Consider the following 14,532-nt stretch of genomic DNA (forward strand, 5'->3'; position numbering starts at 1 on the left):
GCTCAGGCCTAGCTCCCAAGCTAGGCCCCCCAGACCTCAACCAGTCAAACCTCCCCCGTAACATTCACTGCCCCCACCAAGACAGGCCCAAAGCAGACTTTGGCTACACAGCAAGAAATAGATTCCCACCCACCAGGCCTTAGGCATGTGACTGCTGCGTGGGAGTGAGGGGAGAGAGAGAGAACAGGCTGGGAGGTCTCCTTATATAGGGAGATGCAGGATTATGGGATGGAATAACAAATTACAATATCCTGTGTCCACCCTCTGGGACAGACTGCCCTCCCCTTTGGGCTCTCTGGTCCTCTGGGGGAATTTTATCTCTATGGTAGGGCAGTTAGTCCTTAACCTGAAACAGTTGTAACTCTTTATAGACCATCTCTTACAACTGTCTGCAGTAGTGTGGTCTATCTTCTGTTCTGTGATTTTTTTACTTTCCTTCTTCATTATTGTAGCATGTCTTCTGTAATGGGTGCTTAGTTTTTAAGATATCGTATTGGTTAGAAAAGAAACAAACGTTAGTAGTATTATGAGCAGATGTGTCTTCCCTTATGAGCTGGTATCTTTTGTAGTTTCTCATGTTTGCAAAGTAACTTGCAAAAGGCTTTAAGATTCCCAGTGCCTATGTAGATGAATAGTTACTTGCAGAATGAGAATGTTTTCCTCATTGTCCTATTATGACAAGGCAAAACAGATGGTTCCAAAATGAACATAATTGGCTTCTCAGAAACTGACTTCCCCTAGAGACTCCTTTTCAGTCCTCATTTTGCTAAGTCAGCCTCAAAATGAATACCTTTTATAATGAGAACTGCTAGGTGCTTTTGCACAAAGGGCTGATGATATACTAATACCTTGTAACATCTCAATAATGCTGGCATTAGTTAACACATAATTTTAGCATTACTGTAAATAGCAGTTTGGCACTTCCTTGTTAAAATCAATAGGGTTTGTTGATCATACACTGAAGTTGATTTGTCTTCCAGTGTGAGGCCTTGTCATGATAAAGCACTAGCTCTCTCTTTGCACATGCTCTGTCTTCATACTTTGTACAGTTTATAATGGCCATTGCAAAGCTAACTTCACATGAGTTTCTTCTTGCTACCAGTAGTCTGTAGCCTTACCTTTTGTTCTGACTAATGTATATAGAAAGTAGTTAATAGAGAAGTTTTTATTAAATAATTATAGGAGTATTTGTTAATAGAGTGAGTCATGATGGTTTTTTTTATCTTCATTCTTAAACTTTACATTTAACTATAAATACATAGCTGGCAAAGGCAAGAATTATAACATTTACCTGAGTAAGCAACAAATGGTAGTAAGGTTTCTAGTAGCTGTACAGGCTGTAAAGCATCAAGGCATAGCTCTTCTAAGTTACTGCACAGAGAAATCAAAATTCATTTTCTTCCTCTGTGCCTTAGAGAAGAAACTACAGAGTTTATAGAATCAGAATGAAAATGGATTGTGTATTGCACAAAGCATATTTCCCTCCTGAAATACTTTTCTACTGTGCTTGCATTGATTAGTTAGTTCTTGTTTTGCTTCAGTAAGTATAAAGGCAATTTTGTTCTTCCCATATATAATAATTTCTCAAGCAGTATTAAAAACAGATTTCTTAAGTAGGAGCAGCTCTGTCAGAGCTTACGTTTACTGGCAAGCCATTTTAGAGAGGTTGTACTTTGGTAAAAAGCAAAGCTATCTTAGGAATAAAAAGTTCCAGAGATAATAAAAAAGATGCTGGAAGATAAGGAGAGAAGTAGGAAGCACTCAGCCAGCTCTTAAAGGTAGGAAACATAAGAATCAGAAGTGCAAAGTTTACTTCAACTCAGAAAGTCACACACCTGCTTTGAACCCATTTGCTCTTGCTCACCTCTTTGGCAAATGAACGTTGGTGAGTATTACAAAAATAACTAATGTGAGCAGTCCCTTTTCACTTTCATCTGTATGAAAAAGTAATATATTGTTCACAGTACTTTTTTCCATTCCAGAATGAGTTCTTACGTCTCTAATGTTACAACTGCAGCTGTTGTGAAGCTGGACATTAAAGTGGCTCAGTCTTGCAAGATAAAAGTGGCTCTTATCTGCTGTTTAACAGTTCCTCCCTTCAACAAAATCGGTCCATTCTTTCTTCTTCTTTTAAGTATTGTTTCTCCTCTTCTTCCACCAAGTTAACCAGTCTTGCTTTTGCTCTGCAATGGTAAAAAACACAACTGCATCACAATCCATTGCAAAAAGTATGGATCCTTCTCAGGTGTTAGTTTGACTGTCTCTTAAGGTACAACTTAACATTCTTACTTTTATATGTATCAGAGCAGGCTAGACCTTCCCATTGGATATTAGGTATGTATTATTTTTTCTTGAGGCATACCAGCATTACTACTGAGAATCCAGATGCATGGCTTTGTTCTGGTTTTCTGACAGCAGCATAAGGCTTCTGGATGTTTTCCCCCTCCCATCCTTGATAAATAACAGAGTAATTTAAAACTGTAAACTTAGGAGATCAGCACTGAAAGTGATTAATTGCAGAGATAAAATGACTTTCCTTATGATCATGTAACTGCTCTATTTCTATAGACTTCCAAGAGAAAATAACACTTACCTGCACAGCATTTAGTTGAGTAGTAAGTGCATTTTTAAAGATGGATAATAGAGAGCTGCAGTTCATTTAGTAAAGTTCTTGAAATAACCAAGTGTTGCATATATATATATAAAATGCACTCATTTCCCAGGTTATGTACACTGCTTTAACAGTTCCTTTAATATTCCCACTTTCTTCTTCTGTCTGTACACTATTGCATTGAAGAATTGTGGATTCAAGATGTACGTGGAAGATTACATCCAGTGGCAAAGAACTTCCCTTGCTCCCTTTTGACTGAAAGTCATTAGGAAACAGGGGTGATTATCAATGAATTCAGCAAGACTACATTTCAAAGAGACTGGCTCACTGATCAGTGATAGTCACCTAGATTATACAGTTACAGTCTCACTGAGGAATCTGACCTAGGTGTTACAGTACTGAAAAAGTAGGTATCTGGGCCAGTGATCTTCAGGCCATCTGAATTGGTGCTCTGTGCTCTCTGTATACATTCAGTGACTGAATCTAAATGCTTCTGAAGAGCTTCAAAATTATTTCAAGCACCTAACTAGGGTCCTGTTAGTACTGATAACTGGCAACTTGAGAATTTCTTCTAAGCAATTCATTGCACCTGAGGCAGCAAAACGTGACAAGCAACAGGAAGTCTAGACACAAGTGAGCATCTGAATCGTTGCCACTTTTAAGGCTTCAAAGTACATTTGCATTGAACTTTGACTACAAGGCTCCTTGGATGTGGCATACCTGTCAGAGTGAGTTTGCACTGTATTGACAATGCCTTCAATCTGTTGTTCATCAGTGTGGAAAAGTGTTTCTGGCTCTTGCACAGTTCGAGTTCAAGAGCGTGGCTATTTTTTACTATTTCTCATTAAAAACCTTTTGGATACTACAGAAGTAAATTGATTGCCTGACATGGCATAGACTGTTTTTCACAAGTAATTTTGAGGGAAAACTTCCGTTCATTTAGATGTTTAGAATAACTTCCCCATAACTTGAGCAGTCGATTTGTGGCTCTTCATGCACTGATCTAATTGTTTCACAGCATCCACTAAAACTAGAGTTGAAGCAAATCTCCAGCACTCATTCACTGAAAAAAAAAATAATTAGCTAACATAAAGCAATTAAACTGTTTTAGAGTTTTTGTAGGGAATAGCTAAATGGAGGGCAGGAAAGGGGGTGATAGCTTTTGTTTTTTGACCTAGGAATATCATTATATTCTTTTGTCTTTGTTAAACCAATTCTAGCACTTGATTTCATATGCCCTTTAAAATGGGACTTAAAAGTAGGTGAGTCATCATGTTGCCAGTTTCTCTTTTAAACTTAGAAACTTTTAACTCTGGTGACCTGTGTGATTCCAGTGGCAATAAATACCACAAAAAAGGTAAGTAGGAAACACAAAGCCTATCTGGTGAATGTGCAAGTTGCCATTTTAGTTTCTTATTACAAGTACAGCTGTTCTGAACACAATTCTTCCACTTGAGGACCATCTGCTTTACTTCTGGAGCTCAGTTCTATAGGTGTCCCAGCAATTCAGATAAGGTGTTTGCTTCTATGGGTTGTTACTCTGGTGCTCTGTGAGAATTTTTTTGCATTAGCTATCTGAAATGGTAATTCAGGCTATAACTTGAAAAATAATATTGATAAAACTGGGTTTTTGCTGCTTCTTAGATTACTCCACTCCTTGGGGAAGATCAGATTACTTGATGTTGGTAGCTGCTTTAATCCATTTCTGAAGTTTGAAGAATTTCTGACAGTTGGCATAGATATTGTTCCAGCTGTTGAGGTATGTAATGTTTGAATTTAACATTTTATTCTCAAATATTTTAGAATGCTTCAAAGTGACTGTGGGGAAAAAATAAAAGTATGTTTAATACTTAAGTATGTATCCTAAATACCTGTGCTTTAATAGTAATTGTGGCACTCCTACCCTCCACCTTTTCCTATGAACAGGCTCTAAAATGTAGAATAGAATAGAATAAACCAGGTTGGAAGAGACCTTCAAGATCATCTCGTCCAACCTATCATCCAACACCACCTAATCAACTAACCCATGTAACCAAGCACCCTGTCAAGTCTCCTCCTGAACACCTCCAGTGACGGCGACTCCACCACCTCCCCGGGCAGTCCATTCCAATGGGCAATCACTCTCTCTGTGTAAAACTTCCTCCTGACCTCCAGCCTGAACTTCCCCTGGCGCAGCCTGAGACTGTGTCCTCTTGTTCTGGTGCTGGCTGCCTGGGAGAAGAGACCAAACTCTGAACCTCTGCCTGTTTACAACCCCCCTTCAGGTAGTTGTAGAGAGCAATAAGGTCACCCCTGAGTCTCCTCCTCTCCAGGTGAAGCAGCCCCAGCTCCCTCAGCCTCTCCTCATAGGGCTTGTGTTCCAAGCCCCTCACCAACTTTGTTGCCCTTCTCTGGACTTGTTCCAGCAAGTCAACATCTTTCCAAAAGTGAGGGGCCCAGAACTGGACACAGTACTCGAGCCACCTTTAATGATGTTTCAGATGAATCCTTGCATCTTAAAAGGCATAAATGAAAATCGAGTAGGCTTATACTTAGGCCATGGGTGTCTCAGAAGCTACATTCACTGACAGAAGGAAATAATCAGTGACTGAATATGATGAGTTTTTCTGAGGAGCTGTAGTAAGTACAAGTGTGCTGTAAGGTGGTAATTCTGTGTATTGCTAGAAATACTGAACTTCTGCAATCCTGAGGACAAATTCCTCAGAACTTCTGGGGTAAATTCCTTCATTTTTTTTTCTCTAGATAGTAAGGTTCTGAAATGCATTAATTCTGCTATAATTGTATGTTCTATCTTTAACAAACTTTTGTCAGTCGTATTAGCATTTTTCAACCAAGAAAAATGACAGTGAAATGAAATGATAGAGAAAGGATCACATTTCTGACAGAAAAGAGGGGAAAAAAAACCTTTGGCCATACACATCTTCACATCTCGGTCAGTTACAGTTTAAAAATCAGTGGCCTGAGGTAATCCTCTTTGGAAGTGTAGATTTGAGAAGTGTACAGTAATACATTTAGCTTGAAAGTAATGTTCTCTTGTTTCCTGCAGCATGGTTCACTAGCTAAATGCACAGTATTTTGTTGTGTTTACCAGGTTTAGTCCATTAACAGTTTGTATTTCTGGGTTCATTTAGATGTAATGAAGGATATTCTTGAAAAAAATCTGAGCCTGATAAATTGCTGTTTAAAGCAATGCAGTGTTAGGTTTAATTAACACACACACACACAAAAAACCTTAAAAGTGGACACTTCAGGCAGTGATAGGACTAGGGGGAATGGAATGAAGCTGGAGGTGGGGAGATTCAGGCTAGGTGTGAGGAGGAGGTTCTTCACCATGAGAGTGGTGAAACCCTGGAATGGGTTGTCCAGGGAGGTGGTCGAGGCCCCATCCCTGGAGGTGTTTAAGCCCAGGCTGGACGAGGCTCTGGGCAGCCTGATCTAGTGTGGGGTGTCCCTGCCCATGGCAGGGGGGTTGGAACTGGATAATCCTTGTGGTCCCTTCCGATCCTGACTGATACTGTGACACCATCTTGTCCAATTTGAAGGACAGGCATCAGTTGCCCAGACATGATTGCCTTCCGTCACTTAAAAGGCTGTAGGATGTCTGCATAGGGATGTTGAATGTGACAGAGGATGTAAAGGAGATACATACGACTAAAGTGGTAGCCTGTGGCATTTAAAATGGTACTAAATTACCAGTACATTTCAGCTAATATGCATAGATCGTGGGTGTTTAGACCAGGGGTTCTAAATTGCAATTACAGTCAATGGAGATCTATTACAAATAGCCAGTGACACCTAAACATCTGATGTTTCATAATGAGCAGTTGTGTTCTGACCTTTGTGGGCTGTGTTGACTAGCTCTTCAGTGACTATAATGGGAGTCTAGGCACCTGAAGTTACGTGAGATGAATCTAACTTATTTTGGGGGGGTGCATAGCTAGTATTTTGCTGTCTACTCTTAATTTGCTGTTTTCATAAGAAAATTACTTTTGTTCTTATGAAAATCAATTTAAACATACAGTGACTTCTGTAGATGTAACGGAGGAATGAGAGTTATCCAGGCCAGACAACAGGGTGCAATGCACAATTTCTGTGTACTAGCCAGTTCTTCAGGCTCTCAGTACTAGGAAGTGATAATTGATTTCTTGTCATCTGTCATAGTGCCATAGTTTGATGACAGGAAGTCCATAGAGCACTACTATGCAGACCAAAGTAATTATTCTGAGGCCTGTCTCAGGCTCACCAGCTTCTCTTACTTCCATTCTCTTGGTTACTTTGGTATGTCCAGGGCACTTTGCAACCTATCTAGCAAGCATTCTTGGGAGTGATGCGGGGTACAGTTTGTGCACTCAAATACGTCTGCTGCAATTGGTTTAGGCCCAGCTTCAAAACAGGCTTAGTAAGCTGTGGTGTATTCAAGATGACTACTTGTGGCTGCATCAGCACCATAACGTCCTGAATAAATTTCTCTTTAGGCCAGCAGTTGCCTGGGCTGATACAAGATTTCAGAATAACAGCCAGAGGGTTCTTATGGTAGCTAATGTTGTCTTCTGACCTAAAAAATTGATCTGATAACTTAGTGGTAGAAGCTGACAATAAAACTACTGGTAAAATCTCCTGTTTAGCAGATCTTTTAGGTAAGACACCAAGATACATTTTGAAATGCATTCAAGCATAGGCGCTCCTTCGGAAGTCAAATTCCTGAATAATGTTGAGTAGAGGATTAAATAATTCCTTCTTCAGTAAAAACAGATTCATTCACTTCCTGCATATAGAAATTCTGTGGATATAGACTAAGTGGCTGAGTAAAATACTTCAGCTAATTTGAGGAATAAGGATGTGGAAAAACTAGGAGAGGAACTGAAATCTTAGTTATGGAATAAAAAAATGGATGTCTTCAAAATATTTAGAGTCTTTCTTTTATAAAAGAATGTAAACTTTAACAGATACAAATATGGAGATATATTTCCATTAAAAGGTTTTGTTTTGAGCGGGAGGGGAACTGCAACAAGAAAATATTAGTATGCTCTTTATCATAATTCACTCATTTTCAGTGTCTGTGTAAGGTACACTGAGGGTAAACATGCAGTGTTAGAAACTAGGAGGAGGGAAACCAAAATTGGGATAAGCAGAATAGGTTCCTTCTTAACACTGTGTTTTGTTGACTATTCTTTCAAACATTCAGCTCATAACACAGATATTCCAGAGCTCAATTAGCAGTAGTTATTTTCTTAGAGGAGTTTAATTTATCTAAATTTCAAACAAAAAAAAAAAGGGGGGGGGGGGGGCAAAGATGGCAAAATGGGAATGAAGGGACAATCTGAACTGTGAGAAAATCTAAATACAGGTTCATACTGCTGCAAGACATGCTGAATATGCCACAGTTGCTGTATTAGAGTAATTGCAGTCTGAAACAAAAGTACCAGAATTAAAAATCAGAATAAACAAGTATGAATATGTCAGTGGATGCACTGAAATGTCTGCTGTTTCAGTGTTGAGAAGGACTTTACCATTAGCTCAAGAATGGTATACCTAGAGTTTAGTATCAATTTCCAGTTCAGCAACAGTTTGTTTTAAAACTGCCTGCAGAGTTCAGATTCCATTGAAACTATACTTCAGTCTTGAAATTGTCTTTAATGTTACTGCTACTTTACTATTTTGTTTTTCACTACTAAGAAATACTTCACTTCAGTTTTTTCCCAGAATTGTCAGGGTTGAAAAGGACTACAAGGATCACCTAGTTCCAACCCCCCTTGCTGTGGGCAGGAACAACTTCCACTAGATCAGGCTGCCCAGAGCCACATTCAGCCTGGCTTTAAAAACATGCAGGGATGGGGCTTCCACCACCTCCCTGGGCAGCCTGTTCCAGTGTCTTGCTGTCCTTATCGTCAAGAACTTTTTCCTGATAGCTAATCTAAGTCTCCCCTCTCCTAGCTTGGATTCCTTCCCTCTAGTCCTATTACTACCTGACACCCTAGAAAGTCCCTCACCAACTTTCTTGCAGGCCCCCTTCAGGTATTTGAAGCCACAATAAGATCTCCTCAGAGCCTTCTCTTCTCCAAACTGAACAACCCCAACCCACTCAGCCTGTTCTCATAAGAAAGGTGTTCCAGCCCTCTGATCATCCTTGGGGCCCTTCTCTAGATGACTGTATATGTATAACCTTTTTACTTTAAGTTAGCATGTTATCCTGAAAAATTACTCTTCAAAGCCCTTTTACTAGAGGATACAACGATATTACTACTGTTCATTTTCTGTTGAAAGTGTTACAAGGAAGCAGAATATAGCCCTGCAGGTGCAATGGCTGCAAGTAAAATTTCTTGAGTATAGCCAAATATTGCAGCACTTTGGATTTTTGCATATTGGAAGCCAAGATGGAAAGCTACTAAAAAATAAATCACAGATGTTTTTGAAGATTGATTGCTTTTTCTAATTTACTGCATATTTTTGGAAGAGAAGGTGGTTTTATATAAGCAGGAATAACATTTGCTTCTACTTGGAAATGGCTCTGCATAGCAAGTGCTTTTGATTGCCTTTGTAATAGTGTTACAGTGATTATTTTTTTACAATATTGTTTCATAAAATGTGCTGTAAATATTTTTGTGGTATGAAAATGCAACAGGTTGAAATCTGCCTTTCAAATGTGCTACTCAGAATGTGTTCTCTTACCTGTTTAGAGTATCTGTCATTCATTGCACGTTCTCCAGGCATCAGTAGCAGTTTTTGTTGCTAGCATGTCAAAACCTTGTATCTTACAACCTTTTAGGAAACAACCTGGCCCCAGGTTTTGATGATTATAAAGCAGCAAAACTTGAATGTAGTGAATAGCATAATATTATTCTTAGTAATTTCTTCTTAGATCATTTGTTGAGATTGTTTATTTGAAACTTTGTTCTGCTTGGGCTAAATGTCTGTCTTTTTTTTAATTACCAGTTCTCAGCTATCAAATGTGTAGTAAATTACTACACATCTATCATTTTGCCTTGTGACTGAAAGCTAGCAATAGGTGTTAAATTGTTACTTTAGAGCGATTTAATAGCAGGAAGTGTGTTCATCAGGCTTGACATTTTCTCAAGGGAGCAGAGAGCTTGTCATTGATTTTTCTGTGGATTTCACCTGTTGTTTGCTCTGAAAACTAACCTTGATGTTTGTTTGGTTTCCTTTTTTTCTTCTTTTATATTTCACCAGAGTGTATACAAATGTGACTTCTTAAATCTTCAAATTCAGCAACCTCTCCAGCTGGCACAAGATGCTATAGACGCCTTTCTTAAGCAACTGAAAAATCCCATTGATTCTCTACCTGGAGAACTGTTCCATGTTGTTGTTTTCTCCCTCCTCCTTTCTTACTTTCCATCACCCTATCAACGATGGATATGCTGCAAGAAGGCACATGAACTGCTCGTATTAAATGGCTTGTTGCTTGTCATAACTCCTGATTCATCCCATCAGAATCGCCGGGCTATGATGATGAAGAGCTGGAAAATTGCCATAGAGTCTTTAGGTTTTAAACGCTTCAAGTATTCCAAGTTTTCGCATATGCACCTGATGGCATTTAGGAAAACTTCCCTGCAAACAACAAGTGACTTGGTTAGCAGGAACTATCCTGGAATGTTGTATATCCCACAGGATTTCAACAGTATAGAAGATGAAGATTATTCAAACACTTCCTGTTATGTTCGATCGGATACAGAAGACGAACAGCTAGCTTACGGTTTTATGGAGCTACCTGATGCTCCTTATGACTCAGACTCTGGAGAAAGCCAGTCTAGTTCAATTCCTTTCTATGAGCTAGAAGATCCTATATTGCTTCTAAGTTAATGTAGTTGTTGAAATGCCCTTTCAGTCAATTCTCTTGCTTAACTAATTTTGCTATACTAACACGGGCTCAACACACAAAAATGGTTTGCATAAAGAAAATGCAAAGGTTTACAGAGTTTGCTATTTTTTTCTACTTTTGAATTTTAAAATTTATTCTTGTATGAAAGTGAAAAAAATACAAGTTTTATGCAAATGACTCCTGTCATAGCATAAATTGCTGTTACTTTCTTTAGATTTGTATCACTAATTTTTTGTTTTCCAGAAAGGTACCATTCTTTTCTTTAGTGCTGTGAAGTGTGAATTCTATTTAATTTGCTAAATGGTGTTTTGATATTTTAACCAAATGTGGTTGAGCTTAAGGCACTGGAGTTGGTGGGATTCTGAGAAGTATGCATAGGAAGAAATAACTTGCACTTTATAATTAAATGTGCAGATAGGTTAAGACATGTGGTTACATGTCCCTTTTTATGGAACAAAGCTTCTTTTTCCCAAATTTGTTTCATTCTCGGTGAGCCTGGGCTGGAGAAACTGTAATACTTGCACATTTGATTTTTCTTTATTGCAGCCCTCTGGAGACAACAGCAAACTGAGAACACCAAAACACTAGACTATTAATCCATTGTTATACATACTGTGTAATTTTGTTGCATAAATAGCAGTTAGACATGAGATTTCTGAAGAGGTTACCCCTGCCCCGAGGGGTATGGTACGTCTAAACAATCATGTTTCACTTCATAGCTGGAACATGTTTTGCAGTCTCATGAGCGTACAAGCACTAACAAGTAACAGTATTTCCCCAGTGGTGGCAATGTGTATTCTTTTCAAACTCTGGGTTTGGGAGACATTGGGGGTTTTGTCATGTTTTAAAATAGTTTATTTATGCGTTTTAAAAACAAGCAACCTTTTTCCTTTAATGGTCCTTATTTGTAGACCTCCCAGGTTACATGGTAACTGCAAACCAATTTTGTAAAGAGGAACATAATTATAGTATCTGAGTTTTCCAAGATTACCACACATTTGCACAAGGCCATGTATTCATACCACACAAGTGAAATTAATATACACTGTTTGTTTATTTGGACCCCAAAATCTTCTGTTTGGTTAAATAAAAACTCCCTAGCTGCCTGAAGAGAGGGCTGCAGTGTAAGGAGATGGAGCAGAAGTTTTACATCTATTAAGTTTTTTTTTGAACTTGTGTAATAAATCTGTGAGGCTTTGCAGGTGAAAATAAAGAAGAAAAAGGCAATTCTATTCAGTGGTAAAAATAGAGGATTCAGTATTAGTTTAGCTTAGGTTTCCCTCTATTTAAAGATAAAGGCCAGAATTTTCAGATTTGTATGTTAGGCTGTTAAATCTATATGTAAGTGCCTAATAAAAAATGGTTCAAACTAGGTGCCATGTCATGATTTGAAAGACTGACTTCAGCAAAAAGGTAGAAAATGGAAGTTTCACAGGTGGTTGTGATGAAAATACACACCTTACATCATATTGACAGAGTGTTGTATTTATAATACAGAAGTTACCAGACACCAGTGTGGATTTCAGTGATTGCTACAAAAATGGAACTTACTCCTTCCACTTAAGCTTTGCACTGCAAGTATTACAGTCTGACCTACCTGTTGTTCTTTTAGAGTTTCCTACATAAAGTTGTCTGGGCTGCAATGCTTTATTCCTTAGCACAAGTTTTTTTGTGTCTCCCTTAAACTTACAGCATCCCCCAATACCCAATTCAAATTTGCTGTTTAATCTGAATGATGCATACAAACCAAACATCTTGATGTGTGAAAAACAAACCAACCAACCCAAACCACGTTTAGATATAAAAGTATCCAAGTATCATAGTTGTTTAGAGAATACTCCTCTAATGAAATATACAATGGCTTCAAAATTGGTTTTCACAGAATGTTAGGGGTTGGAAGGGACCTCAAAATATCATCTAGTCCAACCCCCCTACCAGAGCATGATCACCTAGAGCAGTTTTAAGTCAGAATTTGCAACCAGTATTTTACCACTTCATTTTCACTAAAATATTTGTCATTCAAAGCCTTTCTTCTTCCCAGTTAACTACTGACTCCAGCAGTGCTCATGTTGAAGATAAAATACTGGTGCTATAAACTCAACTGATTATAAAAGCTTAATCTGTGTGTACTTAACATTTTAACTGATACTTCTGAAAACTTACATGCCAGCTAACATGTTGGCACTGGTTGATGCAAATTGGTTTGTGATGCACACACACACAAAAAGCAATTCATACCAAAATTGATTCCCCAAAATAAAAAAGCAACGCTTCAAATTTAAGCCTTTTGGCACGTTGGTAACAACATTGTGGTTAAGGGACCTGAGATTTGTCCAGCTTGGTTTTCTTGCTGCTATGTTTGTTTTGTTTGGGGTTTGGTTTTGGGTTTGTTTTTTTTTTTTTCTTTCCAAGGGACAGTAGATTGTGTTGGGGGAAGGAAGTGGGATTTACAGACTTATACCTCCCTGAATAATAAAATGGTGATGCCAGCAGTTGTTGAATATTTGGCTTTGGTGCAAGAAGGATGTTTTTGTCATATTTGAAAATTATGACTGTGCAAGAGATCTCTTGTTCTTAAGGTGCTGGAGAGGAAAAGGAGGGGTGTATTTGCATTTCTGTTGTCTTTATGTCACTACTTTTTGTGAACAAAGCACATTTATTAAAGAAAAAAAAAAAGAAAATGCCACACCTGAAAACCTTTTAAACATTGTTTCTTTGGAGTATGAATGTGCATTTTTCTGTCCCTGTGCAATTAATTTATGCTGAAATCCAGTGTAACCAGTACATAGTTATTTTCCTTACTGGGGGGTGAAGTAATTTGGTTTATTTTATAAACAATTATAGTGAAGGTGTTAAATATGATACTTCAGTTTCAGCTTCTGCATCTCAGTTGTGGCCTTTGCTTTATAGAAGGGATGTTGGAGTTCCTCCAGATGATCCTGAACAATGCTTTCTGCCTGCCCATTTATGATGCAGCCACTCTCTAATGCAGTTTCCCTCTTTCTAGATGTTCTTAATTTCTTCTCTACTATGTTGGCCCTCTGAGATCATTGCTGTGTTTTTCTACACTATGTTAAGTATTCTGCTCTCATACTTGATAATGAAGATAGAAAATGAGATGTTACAGCTGTTCTCAGTATTGCTTTCTGCAGAATCTTTCTGTCCTCTTCTGCTCCAGGGAGACTGCCCACTTTCTTTAAAAGTGTCATTTTTCTAAGTCTGTTAATTATATCTCCATGGATCAGCAACAGTCCTCTTTCCCTGTTTGTGAAACAGGGAAAGACTGCCAAAGTTGATTTTTGAGCATCCAGCTGCTGCCAGTCAGCTCTAGTGCTTCTTGGCTTGGGGGGTTGTGATGAAGGAATCAGGAATACAGGACAGGCTGGTGCTCTAGCAGTTCAAAGAGCCCCTGTGCAGTAGCTGTCAAACCTTGTTTGAGACTCCACCCACCCTTGTTTTGCCCATTTAAGCAATGGACCTATTTGCAGCCACAAACTTCCCGATCTTGCCCATGACCCTGCCAGGGATAACACAAAACGTGTATTTCAAGCGTGAAGTGTGGATACGCTTTCTGTATGATACAAGGGTGGTGAAAACTGGCCTTTGGGAAGCATATGAAGTCTGAGATGGGAGTCCTTTGCAGAGAAGGTCACTCCTGCTAGCAAATGATGGGGAAGCCTAACGAGCGCCCGGTCTGTCTTGCAGTGCTAATAGAAGCACAGCTTTATCTCTGCTAAGCACCACTTGACAGTGTTTCTAAGTTCGGGTTTGTATTTTTGTTGGGGTTTTGGAGGTTTGGTTTGGTTTTGTTTGGGGTGGGGGGGAGTGGTTTTATTTGGGGTTTTTTTGGTTTTTTTTTTTTCTTCCATTCTTCCTGCCTCTTAACCTTGCATTTTCTAATGGGGGGAAGGGGAGAACGTGCTTTCACTCTTGCCCTGTCATCTGGATGCTGCTGAAATCCCTGAAAGGGAGAGAGACAGGACCACTGCTACACCGCTACTCTGGCCGATCGACGCGGCTACTCTCACACCGACGGCTTCGACCCCTAGCGCAGGTGCAGGGCAGGCGCGGGAACCTAGACGGC

The 14,532-nt window shown here is 39.0% G+C and overlaps 1 protein-coding gene across 1 annotated transcript in view; it reads left to right on the forward strand.

Annotated features, from left to right (window-relative positions):
* SAMTOR (S-adenosylmethionine sensor upstream of mTORC1) overlaps positions 1–13,303 on the forward strand; it is a 44,673-nt gene extending 31,370 nt beyond the window's left edge. Inside the window, exons 4-5 of the mRNA XM_068169944.1 lie at positions 4,256–4,370; positions 9,800–13,303. Of these exons, the coding sequence (XP_068026045.1) occupies positions 4,256–4,370; positions 9,800–10,429 (745 nt within the window). The 3' untranslated portion in view covers positions 10,430–13,303. The remainder of the gene's footprint in view (positions 1–4,255; positions 4,371–9,799) is intronic.
* The last annotated feature ends 1,229 nt before the right edge of the window (positions 13,304–14,532 follow it).

This window comes from Melanerpes formicivorus, unplaced genomic scaffold (assembly GCF_026170545.1).
Source record: "Melanerpes formicivorus ecotype bairdi unplaced genomic scaffold, bMelFor1.0.p_v2 SCAF_3, whole genome shotgun sequence".
Taxonomy (NCBI): Eukaryota; Metazoa; Chordata; class Aves; order Piciformes; family Picidae; genus Melanerpes; species Melanerpes formicivorus.